A 14,512-nucleotide genomic window follows, 5' to 3' on the forward strand; every position below is an offset into this window, starting at 1 on the left:
CGTCATGGCGCCCTCCGGTTCGCGCTCAAGGTCCACTCGCCCTATGCGGTCCAGCCGCACGAAGGTGCATACCTACCACGAGGAAAGCTCATCTCAAGATGAATCAATCGGTTTGCCCGGCTCAAGGCGTGCCTCATTATCTCTTCGCTCGCGCAGTACAACTCGAATGCCGAAATCCTATCGCGAAGACTCGACGGATGCCAGCTTTCATGGAGATGCGGAAGACCAAGAGTCCGAAGCACTGATAGCTACACCAGTCGACGCACCAAACCCAGATGCTGGATCTGTGCCTACTTGCCCCCCAAAACTCAGAGGTCCTCGGCGTACTGCAACTACCTCGAAGCCAAGGAGACCTAAACGATCGAAACCCAGTGGTCAAGTTGGGAGGGTCTTGCACAAACGAGCCAAGACAGACGGGGATGACCCACTATTCCTGGGATCAGGTGTCATTCCCCCTTGGCAAACTCTCCCCTACCATATTCTCCTTGACATCTTTCTGCGTGCATCGCATCCACTACTCGATGAAAGCCGTTCTGCCCGCAATGATTCTGTAAAGTGGCTAGTCAACGTCGCTCTACTGTGTCGAAGCTTTCACGAGCCAGCGCTCGCTGCACTCTATTACTGTCCCCCCTTCTTCCTGCCTACAAGAGTCATGTGCTCCTTTCTCTGTTGGCACGCCCACAAGAGTCTCTCTCGATGAACTACTCTAGCAAGATCAAGCAACTCCATGTTGAAGTTGAACCGGTGCTCATTTATAAAAGTGGACCATACGGCTACTTCGACCTTGCTCAGTTAATTGAAAATACGCCTCTTTTACACACGTTACGACTATATCACAAAGATGACTACACAGTGGGAATACCTCCATGGCACATTGTTCAATCAAAGTGGACTTATCCAGACGTCCTCTTTTCTGCCCTTGAGAACCATGGCATTACCCTTCGCAGCTGGGACTGGAACAGCCGCTTCTTAGAACCTGATGCGCTTGTCGAGATGATGGTGAAAACGCACCCACAGCGTGCCTTTCGGGGTCTCCGAGAGCTGAAATTGTTGCACTTCGATCATACCAATGAAGAAACTTCCGCTGCGAAAGAGGCTGGCCTCCTTGAAGCTCTTAAGATGCTTACAGACCTCCAGCGACTAGATTTCATTGAAAGCTCATTGGTTTGTGGGGAGATCCTGACCAATCTACCAAATACCCTCCGTTCTCTCACGCTGAACAACTGTGATCGATTGTGCTCATCGGATCTCACAGCTTATATGTCTTTACATGGCACCAATCTCCGAGAGCTCAGTCTAAGCCACAATCGTCATCTCAATATGTCTTTCATCCAAAATTTGGCTCAATATTGTGAGAATCTCGAAATTTTCAAAATGGACCTTTCTATGCATGATGCGTCCAGTTACCACGATGTCGAGCCGCATTTTGAAGATCTACTTGTCCAAACAGAAATTCCCACGTGGCCAGAGAAGCTTCAAGAAATCGAGCTCATCCAGTTACGCAAATGGGACGACGCTACTGCGGAGGTTTTCTTCACTTCACTGGTGAATGCAGCACCCAAACTTCGAGATCTACGTCGGTTGGTCATTAGTGCAATCCTGAAGATTGGCTGGCGTGACCGTGCTACTTTCCGTGAGCGATGGATCGGCCTTCTCGAAAAGACTTTTCTGCGACGAAGCATGCCACCAGACCCAAATCTCCGCTCCCTTCAGAAGCGCTCGCTCAAACCCACCACATTAATTGCACGGGATGGACCGAATGACCTGTGCTCTGAAGTTGATGACCCACGACCATCCACGGCTGATAGTGGACGATCGACTTCTTCCAAACGCCAAAGCACTCGGCTGGCACATCAAAAATTCAACGAAAATGACGATGCTGCCAGTGGTCCTTCGTCAGTCGGGACTCCGCAGCCTAGAGCCGGAAAGATACAGGGGATGTGCGATATTGTAAACATTCGGATCGACAACCAGCGACCGACCGAGTTACAGTTCAACGAGAATGACTTTCTTGACGATGAACTCAGCGGGGACGAGGACTGGGATGGCAATGATGGTGACCTTTAGTCCCTGGGACGTTCGGGGTAATGGTCTACGGCGAAGTCCCAACAGAAGTGCATTCTTGTATTTGTAACTATTTCATCCTTCATGGTTCTTACATGCGCCTAGACGAATATGTTTTCTTTCTTATGCCGATATGCTTTATGTTTCTAGCATCTGGCGTTGGGGGTCGCTATTCATTTGGGAAGGGGATAAACACGAGCCACTATTTGATACCTTACTACAATAATATTCAGTGATTTATGAGAATGAGAATATGGCGCAGCGTATTCCATGACTCCATGATTTCATTGCTTGATATGTCCCTTAAGTGCATACAACGTGTACCAGTGCCGGTGTTTACTCGGTCTGTGCACTGCGATCAACGGCCAAGCCCCACAAGATTGTCTTATCTGCGAGTCTCATTGCACCTCACTTCTGTTTATCCCACACCTTTCTTCTGTGTATATTTGAATTTTATCAGTGATAGCCGAAATTTGGATGTCTAGTTTTATTTTCGTTATCCTAACATCGGCTGGATCCTGCTAGGTCTGAGATGGCGCCCGAGGCCCCTGCGGATACCGCAGGCCCGTCCTCCCCACCACCTCAACTCCCAGAAGGCTGGTAAGTCAACACCCGAAAATCAAAGAAACCATCTGCTGTATTCTAATACTAATATCTGGTAGGCTCCCCCAATGGGAAGGTGTCCGACGGAAATGGTATTACGTACAGCGGACGACCGGGAAGTCGCAATGGGAGATTCCTACCGAACCGATCGTCTTGACCCCGTCAACAACACCGACGCCCGGGGCAGGTCCATCGCAGGAGCCAACATCGCATCCGACAAACAGCAACACTCGACAGATGGAGTCCGTGGACACAATGACCGGCGGAACGTACTCCGTGGCGGACAGTGCGAGAATTTCCGTAGGGAATCGCGCTCATTATGTCTGCGTAAGCATTGCAAGAAAGGCACTGATGGTGGGATAGAACTCCCTTGACCCCCAGATTTATGGGCAGTCAAACAATCCAATTTATGGGTCTTCCGGGGTACCGGGTTGGTATTCGAATCAAACGGGTCAGCATTTACCCGGCGGATATGAGCAGCAGCTCGCTGCAAACGCAGCCGGATATGGCCTGGTATGTTCAAATCTTCGAGTCTCGCATATATTGAATGACTGTGGTGCTTATTTCTCCCTAGAATCCGTTGCAACGGGGCCCTGTTGGACAAATTAATGGTGTCCAGCCGGCGTTTTATGGGAGCCAGACACATCAAGGGTATCAAATCACGGGTCCACACCACATAGGCCAAAGTATACCCGCTTCTACGTGGGGTAATAATCCAGGTACATATCAGGGACACCCAGGCGGTTATACAACGACGCAACATGCACAATCCTTCCAAGGATTTTCTGCAAATCCTGCTGGACTGCATAACCAACAGTCACCACCCTCCTGGACAATGACCAACAATCCACAGGGGCAAATGGCAAATTCCATGCGTGGAGCTTCTATTTCCCAGCCACACTGGCAATTCGAATCACAGCAAGGCCATCTGAACGCCCCTAGTGAGAACTCGACCCTGCATAAGCCCTTTTTTGGGTCCTACTCATCCGTCCAGCACACAGAGCACACGGAACAGTCTTCGGGAGAGTCCGCTCGCCGCGTCTCGAATGCTTCTTCTGCCCGGGAAGGGCAACTGTACCAAAACTCCGTGGATAGCTTCCCCAATCATTCGCCACACTCTATGCTTGACCAAGGTAGATTCGGGCAACGCCAACCGGACCCACGTTCCCATTCGCAACATTCCCACACGGATCCTGCATTGCAGGGATTCTCACCGCTTCAACATGTACAGAGTCAATACCAACAGCAGCACATGATACGAACACAGCCAGGATCACACCAAGCCGATATTCCCCAAAGCTATCCGAAATATCATAACCCCCTGACGCAAGTCGGTGACAATCAACACTTTTCGGGGCTTCAATCTGGTTCTGGCAGTGGACCGGCCGGTTTTCCTGAAACAACACATGTTCACCAAGTTCCTTACGACCAGCCGAGTCATCATCCAGAGAATCTCGAACATTCACAGGGGAAGGCAGGAAGAGGTTCGGAATCACAATTTGTCAGTGGGCCGTGGACGTCGACACCCCCGTCTGCTGGCCAATGATGGGCATCGATATGTTGATTTTCCATCGCTACGGTCAACGGGAGCACACGATCTGATCTTTTTTTGAGTGGTTTCAATGAACATGTTCATCTTCCTGCACTGCTTCCGATTTAGTATAGATTCCCGGGTTGATCTTTCGTTTTGTTGAATCGAGTTTTATGCCAAACAACATTTGGTCCAACTATCACAAATCCCTGTGCCCGAATGAGCGTTCCGAGTAGCACACAATCGGTGTTTAGGGACTTGATAGGTTTCTGACTCTAGAATTAAAGCGACGCACACAAAACTAGAGCGTCGTATCTATTTACTGCCTATCAAGACAGAATGTCAACAAGATGAGTGTTAAGCCAAAAGTTTCATTTCATATTCCTGTCGACTGTCCTCACGTGGAGAAAATTACACAAACAACAAGGGAGAAGGTGACTTTCAAATTTCTCTTCATTTCTTCCACTGTTCTTTTCCTTCTCTAACATAATCATTATCCACGAAGTCTCCCAGACATCCGTCCTCAACCCACAAGCGTTTCTTTATCACAATGGCTCATTCTTGGGATCACGAGAGAGACAAGCAGGTAAGTACGCTCAGCTATGGGCATATCAGCAGCAGCACACGGGGTGCTAGTTCCTGGGTTGTTCAGACCTTAGCTGGCTCCCCTGTTGATGGCCTGAGAAAGTATCGATATCAATGGCTAATGGTTGGTAGTTGCTGGTAGCCATCCTGGCTGTCCATTCTCCACTGGATTTTGCCGCCATTGCTAAAGCGATGGGACAGGGTGGGTACTTGAGGACTATATGCCAAACCTGCCCCTTCCATATATCATGCGTTCTTCCCTATGAGATCTTTCTAAAGACCCTACATGTGACTAATCACACGAACTTGTCTAACATGTTGTAGGTGACAGTACTGCAGGTGTGAAGAACCACGTCTACACCATCAAGGCCCGCCTAGGGGCAGCATCTGCGCAACCTGGCACCAATGACAAGGCAGACAAGCCCATCGGTCGTGGCCGTAAGGCTACCAAAATTCCAATCAAGCGCAAGAACGTCTCCGTCCCAAAGTTGAAGAAGAACTCTGTCGTTGAAAGTCAGGATGGGGACGGAGATGGCGATAAATCCAGCGGAAATCCCACTAAGAAACGCAAACTCCAAGGACTCTAATTTCTTGGACCAGGCGTTGGTTGGGAAATATTGTCTTTGTTCCTGACCTCTATGGGGCGGTTCCGGCGGCATCGGGAGGGAAGATATCGTTTGGCTTTGAGTCCAGGTCTTTCGGGTACCCTGCTGTCTACATAATCTTGATTTCAAAGAAAGCAGACCTTTCATGCACATTGATTTCCAAGCAACATTTAGATCTCCTCCATTGAAGAGTTGTTGTCAGCTTGCATATGTATTGAAGCAAGACAGCGACGAGGGGTGGACAGATCGAGACGGTGTTTGGCAGGACGCAGACGCAATCTGAGCGTGAAAGGACTGAGTCTGCTCATCAATTCGAGACGGGCTGCATCATCAACATTAACATCAATATCCCTTCTTGTCTTATTTGTATACTTATTTAGTTGACGTGACTCAGGACCACACCTCTGAACTGCCTTTGCAATCTGTTAGACTGGACATAATCCTACATTTTGCCCTACGCTTGTAGGAGAGGGTTACAATTTCGTGCGAGTTTTCACGGCCAAACAATATATGGACTCTCGCACTCAATTGCAACCTCTCATGTTCTTTCATTTTCTATTGTAAGCACTTAGACCTACCCGATAGCGTTCTTGTTGATTTTCTTTTCTGTCTCCTATCTATACTACTCACACTGTTTATGCTGTTCATCAGCTCGTGCGGTCTATGCTGCTCATGTCTATTCTGTCCTTACTGTCCTTACTGTTCTTACTGTACTTAGGACTTATTTATTCAGGCTGTGTAATCAAGCCGTGTGATTAGGCAATGTAGTCAAGGCTTTGGGGGGATATCTACTGTTCCACTTCTTGTATTTCCACCACTCGTAATGACGGGATAAAGAAGTGATAAGAGAGAATGTCTACTCGCTTGTGTACCTTAAGGTGACGGTTAAAAGTTCAGAGCTCGTCCGAGCAATCTTTTGAATCTCTCTTTTCACTTCTCTTCGTCCGTCGCATCGACACTGCACCCATCTCATCTCTTCTCTTCGTCCGTCACATCGACATTGTGCACCCATCTCATCTCTATCTCGCTTCAACTCGCACATATTCTTACGAAAGGTACGTTCATTTCTAATTTACTCTAGCGTTATCAGATAATGGAAGCCTCCGTGAGATCCAATATTTGTTCACAGTCTCTTCATCAGTTTCGTTCACAATAGACATACTAATATCGTTTGACGCCAGCTCGTTTGACGCCTAAAGCAGCAATGCCGATCACCTGGAACGATAAAGCCGATGCCAAGGTAAGCTCCAGCCCTGCCGATTGTTTCTCTCAGTTCATCAATACACCATTCGAATGTTCCCCTTCTATGATAGCCCTGGTGACTGGTCGTCAATCACCTTGACCTGGACGTCAATCACCTTGACTTGGACGTCGAGGACCTTGAATCAGACGTCAATCACCTTGACTCGGACGTCGAGGACCTTGAATCAGACGTCGAGTGCCATGAGTCTGACATACAGAGATGACTCTGAACCGGACGACGATGAGCCAGGTCCGGACGCAAATGAGCCAGGTCCAGACGCAGACGAGCCAGGTCCGGACAGTGAGCAGTCGGATCCGGACGGTGATTTGGCTGAACCTCATCGCCATATTATAGCCCCTACATCCTTTGAAGTGTCCTTTGTTCCCGAGAGTTGCATTAACTACCTATCCTCTTTTTGTTTCAAGAATTAACCACCATTCTCTTTAGCTGCTCGTTGGCATACTGGCAATCACTTCCACTTCGATCGATTTCAATGCTCTTGCAGAGTACATGGGAGATGGTGAGTACTACGTGCAGAATCCTCAATATTCACACTGTTCTTTACCCCTGGGCCCCAGAATTTGGCGCATATACTGTATTCTGTGCACTTTATTTGTGACCACAACCCATCTACACATTCTCTGCATCCATACATCTTGCATTAAGCTTCTTGTCTGGGCTCTGCGCCTGATTAGCCTTTCTTTTATTGTTCACTCCCCCCCGGTTCTCGCCCATTTTCTTATCTGCCGTGCAAGATTTAACCGGAATTTTTTGGCTTCCATCCCTTTGAATCTTCTTTACTTCTTTTCCAGGCTGAGACATGCACTATGCTAATGCAGTTCCACAGGAGCCACTGCCTGTGCCGTCCGCCACCGCATCACTCGCCTTCGCGCTAAGGCTGCGGGGTTGAACGATGACAATGGAACTGCTGGCCCTGCTTCGCCAGTGATCAAGAAGCGTCAGCGCAGTACCCCAAAGAAGTCTGCAAAGCCCGCTGCCGCTCAGTCCGAGGAAGTCGATACTCAGTCTGCCAAGGAAGGCTCGATCCCCATGGACGAGGAGCTCAATGCTGGTGAGGGTAAGGGCAAGAAGCCAAAGATCAAGCGCGAGATGACCGAGGAGTGAGTTCTACTAGTTGCGAGGATACAAATTGAACGTCAGAGGGCTAATATCACCTCACTCAGTGTCTTCTTCGCCGAGGAAGAGGAAGCCCCCTCTGCCCTCTAAATGCGATCACAAAGCTTCGCGTTTACCTTTTTCGCTTTTTCAAGGAGGGAGCCATACCGCGTCGACATGGTGAAGGTGTCAGCATGCTTATGGTATCCGAGATTTATCTGGGGATGCTTTCGGAATCGCAGAAATAGGAGGAATACTAGGGATATGCAATGAAACAATTTACGAAGGGTTATGATCAGATGGATTTACAGCCATTGGAAATGAGCTTAGCTAGTCGACTCTCTTTTCTCGAAATACAAGGCAGTCACTGATCCCACTGACCTATTTTCATCTTCATACGGCAATAATAGAGAAAAGGAGGACGGCAAGAGCATCAGTCAATTCACCTATGAATTTTGGTGCAACTCAGAGCTGAGCACTATCTTTTTTTGGAGGGTTTTGTTCTTTATTTTCTGTGGATGGTCGTATCACACAGGTTGCCATGGAAGAACAAACCACCCAACAACAAGATACGACAGAACGCAAAAACAAAAGGCACCGCAAGATTCTGAAGGCCGATCAAATGGATCCAGGGTGCCGAAGGTTCAGGCGACTGACATGGATCCCCTGGGTGGATGACCATTGAGCTACTTGAGTAGCTGGTCAGAATCAGTGTCGGAGTTCTCGTTTTCGGCAGTCCAATCAGCATCACCCTCTTCATTGTCGAAATCGGGCGATTCTTGCTTGATCTTTGGGTGAAGGCCGGAATCGATATGCTCCAGGGCCGTTTCTTCCATGGCGGGGGACTCAACAAAAGGCTCGCCGTGTTCTGCGGTCACATCACCCTCTTCCTTGGTATCGGACGCTTTTTCTTCGTCGGCAGCGTCGTCCGTCCGCTTACGCTTGCGGGAAGGGCCAGCAGTAGTGGAAGTTTCATCACTCTTCTTTCGTGGAGTGCGTTTCTTGGGAGTTGCTGGGCTAGAGGGTCCAGAGATGGCGGCATCAGGGTTCCGAGCGCGGTTAAGTTCACGAATTTTGTGTAATCTTTCCTTGATAGCACGAGGTGTTGGCCGGTGGTCTTCGTCTTGGGTGGCTGGGGGTATATTAGATTGATTCTTTTGATGATATAGAGAATAATTGCGGCGGAACTGAGAACTTACGCCAGGCTTCGGCGACCTTGGCAGCATCGACACTCAAGTGATGAGTCTCGACGATAGTGGCGAGGAGCTGTGTCAAACGAGGTTGTCAGTCACGGTTGTCACTATCAGATTTGTGTGCAGTCCATGAAAATAGACAGAGTAGAGGAGGCTCAAGCAGAGTCAGAATAGTAAACAAAATGTGAAGAAAAAAGAAAGTTATAAATGATCAAATCAAAACAAAATCTGAAAGACATCTTGTATGTCTTGCAAGGAAGGTAGGAACATCAGACTTATCCAGGTAGAGTACAAGAGTCAAGACCAAGACGATCAGCCTAGACCGATCACTTGAGCCCGGAGAACGTAATCGTAACGAAATGATAGCAAAATGAAAAGTGAACTCACAGTCTGGTCAGCGATGGCGTCCCACTTGACTTTCCCCATCTTGACTGGATGTGAGAGGTATGCAGTGGATGATAGGATGATAAGATGATGTACTTGGAGATTCGAGTTTCACTCGGGTAAACTTGGATACACTGAAAAGCAAACGCGGAGGAGAATAAAGAAAGAGGAAAAAAGAGAAAGGAGGAGACTCAAACGAACTATTTAAAGAGCTCAGATCAATGCGATGAGTCGTCAACATCGCGGCGCTTAGTCGTTCATAAAAACGCGGCAAACGATTCTGCACAATTAATGAGAAGGCGATTCCAAGGCACATTGGCCTACGCTTAGTCGTACGTGGAATATGTAACTCCATATATAGATCAGGGATTTATATGTGAATTCAGCTTCGTTCCTATTAGCTCAGGGCTTATGACCTCGATGTGCATGAACACCTGTAACTCCATCATGTGGCTCCTACAGCTCTTTGAGTCCATGTCAGTCAATTCTAGGTGTCCTGTTTGACAAGAGTTTTCCTCAGTATGAGGTCTAGAGATACACACAGATATTGGAAGGTAAATAGATTAGAATGAGGAAGTCCTCATGCTAGACTCAATATGGTAGTAAGTACCAACAGGGAGGGCAACCTCCACAACGGCTATAATACATGCAAGACTATGACAGGTATTTATCTATATGCGTAGCGTCTGATCGCGCACATAGGATAGATTTGCGGGGCTAGGCAGTGGCATGGTCTATGATTTAGAAAGTGAGCCCCATTAGTGTCATTGTTGCACTATAGTGATTCGTTTTCTCCACATGAAACGTGTTCTTCTTCTTCTTCTTCTTCTTCTTCTTCTTCTTCTTCTTCTTCTTCTTCTTCTTCTTCTTCTTCTTCTCCTCCTCCTCAAGGCACGGGAAGGAACGGATATGCAGTCAGGTATCATGACAGGATGGGGCGATTTCATCCCTCATATTCTCATTTGGTCCCCCACACCGCTCTGATCTCTCCAAGCGACCTCGGGATGTATATGCGATTTGTCATATTGCAGTCATTCCACCGAAGAGCTTTCGGTCCGTTCATTTTGCAACACGTCTTCTCATAATTCGAGTTGGGGTTGGTGGTAAGCCATCTTGCTCGAATAAGTGCGCCGATCCAAGAACACCGTCGCTTACTTTACTCTCTCCTCGCTTAGACCTTGCTCCATCACGAGGACTTTTCTGAGGCTCACTCTTTTCCACGGACTTGCGGAGGCGGCTGAACTCAGGAGGGGCTTGTGTACTTAGATGGCCGAGCGGTATATCTTCATGGGCTGGGGAGGAGCCGGACAAAGGGTAGGGGGCAGGCATGACCATCCCATCGGATGAAGAGCCCAGATGGTGATGCAGTCGTCTGGAGACAATTTTGGTGCGTCTCGTTGTTGAAGGAGATCGATAACGATATCTAGGCTGCAATCCACGGTGGGGTGATATTGACCGGGGACGACGCTGAGCCACACGAGGGCATTTGACATTGCTATTCTTGTCTTGAATTGGGTCTTCGGTGCCTGGTAACGAACTGCGCTGCAGCCAGTCGCCGGAGTCAGGATTCCTTTCAAGTTGAGACGACTTCGGGATGTTCGAATCTTGCGAGTGCAGGGAAGGCTTTTGTTGCGGTAGCGCTGGTTGTTCGCTGTCACATGAACCCTTCTTTCGTGGGGATTCATGAGCGACATCTTCATGACTAGGCTCAGCTACGGAATTCTCGACCACGAGCTCGCTATCACGGGAGATATCCAGTCGGTGGTCAACTTCTGGAGACTTGTGGCCCCAACCCGCAGCCCGCCGCTTCACAGACAACCATGAATACTCGCGACCGGTCTGATCATGAAACCGCGACGCGAGATTCAGCCAGAACGCTTTCACTGGTACCTCATCATTGGATACGGAGGGCAATTCTTGTTCATAGAGTCTCCTCAGAACGCCCTCTTGCGCAAGGGTAAGTTTCTTTCCGCGGCCTGTGCTAGGGCGGTGACCGATTACGATATCGTTGAGCTTTGTTCCACGGGCTGATGTAAGATCCATCGGGAAACTCGTTGGAGCTGATGCCAGGTTGTGGGGTCTTTCAAGTTTTATTGGCGATCATCTGGCCTTGTTTGGCATGGGGACGCCACGCTGGCACTGGGTTACTGTAGATCACCTGGCTTGAATATGAATGGATCGTTCACAGTTGGACCCACAGATCAAGAAGATTAAGAATGTTAGTGGATAAATTCTAGCCGAAAGCAGCATGAAACACACTGGAAGTGGGTCGGAAAAGTCGGAGTTGCGTCGCGTCGCGTCTATCCCGCATTTCACCACGAGGCACGTGATTTTAACACTTTGAATAATCTATATCTACAGTTCGGTTTCCTCTTTATATTGCTTCGAGTATTGAGATGTTTTGATTGCGCTTACACACATAGCATCAGAGGTCCTAAGTCTAAAGAGCCATCCTAGAATTTTGGCACAATATGTAATCCATTCACATTGCTAGTGATAATCAATGTAAAGATTACATCTGCCTACTTACAAGAGTTTGCATATTCCTAGATGGAGCTTTGAAAGATCATGCACACTTGGTCTAACAGAATATACACTATAGAGCAAGAAAACAGGGCAGAGCAGCTGCACCAGGGCAGTCGTGCATCAAAGAAAGCGCACGTGAACCGCATGGTCACAAACCCTAAATCAACCACAATAGGGCCATTCTCTCCCATAAATTTCCTTTTTCAACGATTAAGAATTCAATCTTAGGCATCTGAGGTACTCTTCCATCTCAAAATGACGTTTTGCAAGTAGCAAGGTGACTGACTTTGGACCTAGCCTAGAGAATAACCCAATGACATTGGTATAGAGTACGTCACAATTCGATACAAGATGCTGTGGAGTGAGTGGAGAACTCTAACACTTCTGAAAGAATGTGAACGTTGTCCTTGACTAGCTAGAAAATATGGAAACGGACTTGGTACTTGTCAGTTTCAGGTATATACTACATTTATGGATACTGATGATCCAACAATCTGCCACCCAATAAATACTCTCTGGAGCATCTCCAATAACACCAAAAATGCATAAAATTCCATGCGATCAACATTTATCAACTCAAAAAACCAGTCCAGCTGGATCACTTAATGACAAAGCTGAATCCATTGAGAAATAATATCCTCCATGTCATGCGCAATACCCCACTGCGAAGATAAGCACCGGAAAAGCTTTTGCATAGAGTTGAGTTCATAAAGCAAATTCCTGACAGCACCCCCGATGGAAAGCGGGACCGAGGAAGTCCCATTTCCATTCTCCACAAATCGCTTTGTCTCTGAGCCAGACAGGGGCTGAATATCCTCGTGGCCTAGGTTGAGATCCGAATAGGATAGCAAAGCGTCCTGCCAGACGATGTTGCGGGGCAAATTCACTGTGGCGACCCCGGCAAGTGAAAAGACAACGTATATTGTCGCAGCTGCGAATAGTGAGCTAGGCATATGGACAACGTGCGCGCGTCCACGTGGTAATTGCTCTACTATGTCCTGGATGGCGACTGCGTGGAGGACGGCCCGCCGCGCGTCTGATGAATCAGCCCATTTCACTAGATCAAAGCCCGGGCGGATAGTTCCGCATCCACTGGAGACGTATTGGCAAATATTGTAGCGTGAGCAGACGTGGCGGGAGAGGACGGTGGAGTTGATCATCGTATCTAGGCAGACTGTGTGCCAGCGCAAGAGTATTTCAAGTCTCTCTGCCGCGGAAAAATGGATGCTCATAGATATTGTCTCGTGAACTTGGGCTAAAGCTCGCCGGACGTCTGATGGGCTTGGGGCTCCCACTGCTAATTCATCGTCATCAGAGTCGGAGATAAGAGATTGGAGACCTTCTAGCACCACACGCAGTGCAAAGGCAGAGAAATGGTGCTCTAGGGGGGCGGAAGCTACCAACAGGCGGGAAGAGGGAACGGAAAATCGCTCTAAATGAGGACGGATCCGGCTTTTGGGCGTGCATGTGAGTTAGCCATCCATCGGCAGTGCTGGAATCGAAGGCTTCCTCGCAGCTAGGGAGGCTGAGCGGGTTTGCAACATGGCGAGAAGAGGCACCGTCGCTTGCCGCTTGCGCCACAAGTCCGTCCAGTACGTAGTAGGCTAACAGAACGCGTTGCTGGATCTCTCGTGCAGCCCAGATCCGCCATTGGTCTTCCTTTTCTGCGGCAGTGGCATCAATCGAAGGGAGATTGTCTATTGAGTATGGCTCGCTTTCATACATGCCGCAGTGTCTGGCCCATAAGAAGCCCAGCGGATGGAAGACCTGGCTCGTGGTTCGAATTGCCCGGTTCTTGGATAGCGCCCCATAGATCTGACCCAGTAAGGCTGTGATCATCAACTGCACGCCTTTGCAGGCATCATAGGGACCGATATGTGTGATCAAAGACTGCCATGAAGTTGAAAGTGCGGTATGTGCTAGTCGCCATAGGGCTTCGCCTTTTGCCAGCGAGTCCTTGGGGCCTAGGTACAAAGAGCCTATGGCGATGGCATTAAGGAGGAGAGCATGTGTGCAATCACGGAAAACGAAAGTTGCACGATGCAATATTGGAAATGTGGGGATGAAGCGGACGAAGAACATATGGAGACATTCGTCAAGGAATACTGAGGTTATGGACGTGGCTTTGGCGGCGGCAGTAACACTGGATGACTAAGGAGAATAAATGTCAATTTCGATCGCATGGTAATTGGGTCTGTTTCTTGCTCGAGATCCTAACCAGCTTGTCCTTCTCTGGTGGATGAAACGCTCAACTCACCGAGCTCGTTATCATTTCTGTGACATCTCGCACTGCCTGATGTCCTCCGCCGGACGGTATTGCGCCGACAGAGCACCTACGTTCATCGAATGCGTTCGGAGACCCAAAGCTCATGCCATTGATATCCTGCGCAGCAGGCGGAAAAGGCAAAGTACCAAGCGGCATCTGCCATTGATCTGCTGTATCCGAGGACATCAAGCTCTGAAACAAATTTTCCGAATCAGGCCAGACCAATGCAAAGTCCAACTCCGATGAGGCATTATGGGTACTCGCATGATTCTCAGGATGAGATTCATCCCAGGAGTGACTCGTTGCTGAAGTTGACGTCGGATCAGCAGTGGAAGCACTACTCGTATCCCAAGAAGCGAGAGAATCTAATGAGGTAGGCTGTGACGACAAGTGGGC

At 48.6% G+C, this 14,512-nt stretch overlaps 7 protein-coding genes across 7 annotated transcripts; 4 read left to right on the plus strand and 3 right to left on the minus strand.

Moving 5' to 3' along the window:
- Positions 1-4: 4 nt before the first annotated feature.
- N7500_004034 (uncharacterized protein) lies at positions 5-2,067 on the plus strand (the record flags this gene model as incomplete). The annotated part of the gene is made up of 2 exons (XM_056675180.1): positions 5-555; positions 603-2,067. The coding sequence occupies 2 exons, from the start codon at positions 5-7 to the stop codon at positions 2,065-2,067; spliced, it is 2,016 nt and encodes a 671-aa protein (XP_056535705.1).
- A 529-nt stretch (positions 2,068-2,596) lies between these two features.
- Positions 2,597-4,213, plus strand: N7500_004035 (WW domain-containing protein; the record flags this gene model as incomplete). Its single annotated transcript, XM_056675181.1, has 4 exons — positions 2,597-2,664; positions 2,727-2,994; positions 3,031-3,180; positions 3,242-4,213. The coding sequence occupies 4 exons, from the start codon at positions 2,597-2,599 to the stop codon at positions 4,211-4,213; spliced, it is 1,458 nt and encodes a 485-aa protein (XP_056535706.1).
- A 535-nt stretch (positions 4,214-4,748) lies between these two features.
- N7500_004036 (uncharacterized protein) lies at positions 4,749-5,370 on the plus strand (the record flags this gene model as incomplete). The annotated part of the gene is made up of 3 exons (XM_056675182.1): positions 4,749-4,784; positions 4,916-4,985; positions 5,108-5,370. 3 exons carry the CDS (start codon positions 4,749-4,751, stop codon positions 5,368-5,370), a joined length of 369 nt encoding a protein of 122 aa, XP_056535707.1.
- A 1,501-nt stretch (positions 5,371-6,871) lies between these two features.
- On the plus strand, positions 6,872-7,858 carry N7500_004037 (uncharacterized protein; the record flags this gene model as incomplete). Its single annotated transcript, XM_056675183.1, has 4 exons — positions 6,872-6,952; positions 7,079-7,151; positions 7,479-7,752; positions 7,816-7,858. 4 exons carry the CDS (start codon positions 6,872-6,874, stop codon positions 7,856-7,858), a joined length of 471 nt encoding a protein of 156 aa, XP_056535708.1.
- A 575-nt stretch (positions 7,859-8,433) lies between these two features.
- On the minus strand, positions 8,434-9,366 carry N7500_004038 (uncharacterized protein; the record flags this gene model as incomplete). The annotated part of the gene is made up of 3 exons (XM_056675184.1): positions 8,434-8,879; positions 8,947-9,013; positions 9,328-9,366. 3 exons carry the CDS (start codon positions 9,364-9,366, stop codon positions 8,434-8,436), a joined length of 552 nt encoding a protein of 183 aa, XP_056535709.1.
- Positions 9,367-10,383: 1,017 nt separating this feature from the next.
- N7500_004039 (uncharacterized protein) lies at positions 10,384-11,367 on the minus strand (the record flags this gene model as incomplete). The annotated part of the gene is made up of 1 exon (XM_056675185.1): positions 10,384-11,367. The coding sequence occupies one exon, from the start codon at positions 11,365-11,367 to the stop codon at positions 10,384-10,386; it is 984 nt and encodes a 327-aa protein (XP_056535710.1).
- A 1,085-nt stretch (positions 11,368-12,452) lies between these two features.
- Positions 12,453-14,302, minus strand: N7500_004040 (uncharacterized protein; the record flags this gene model as incomplete). The annotated part of the gene is made up of 3 exons (XM_056675186.1): positions 12,453-13,192; positions 13,251-14,001; positions 14,108-14,302. 3 exons carry the CDS (start codon positions 14,300-14,302, stop codon positions 12,453-12,455), a joined length of 1,686 nt encoding a protein of 561 aa, XP_056535711.1.
- Between the last annotated feature and the right edge of the window lie 210 nt (positions 14,303-14,512).

This window comes from Penicillium coprophilum (assembly GCF_028826855.1).
Source record: "Penicillium coprophilum strain IBT 35676 chromosome Unknown utg000002l_segment0_segment1, whole genome shotgun sequence".
NCBI lineage: Eukaryota > Fungi > Ascomycota > Eurotiomycetes > Eurotiales > Aspergillaceae > Penicillium > Penicillium coprophilum.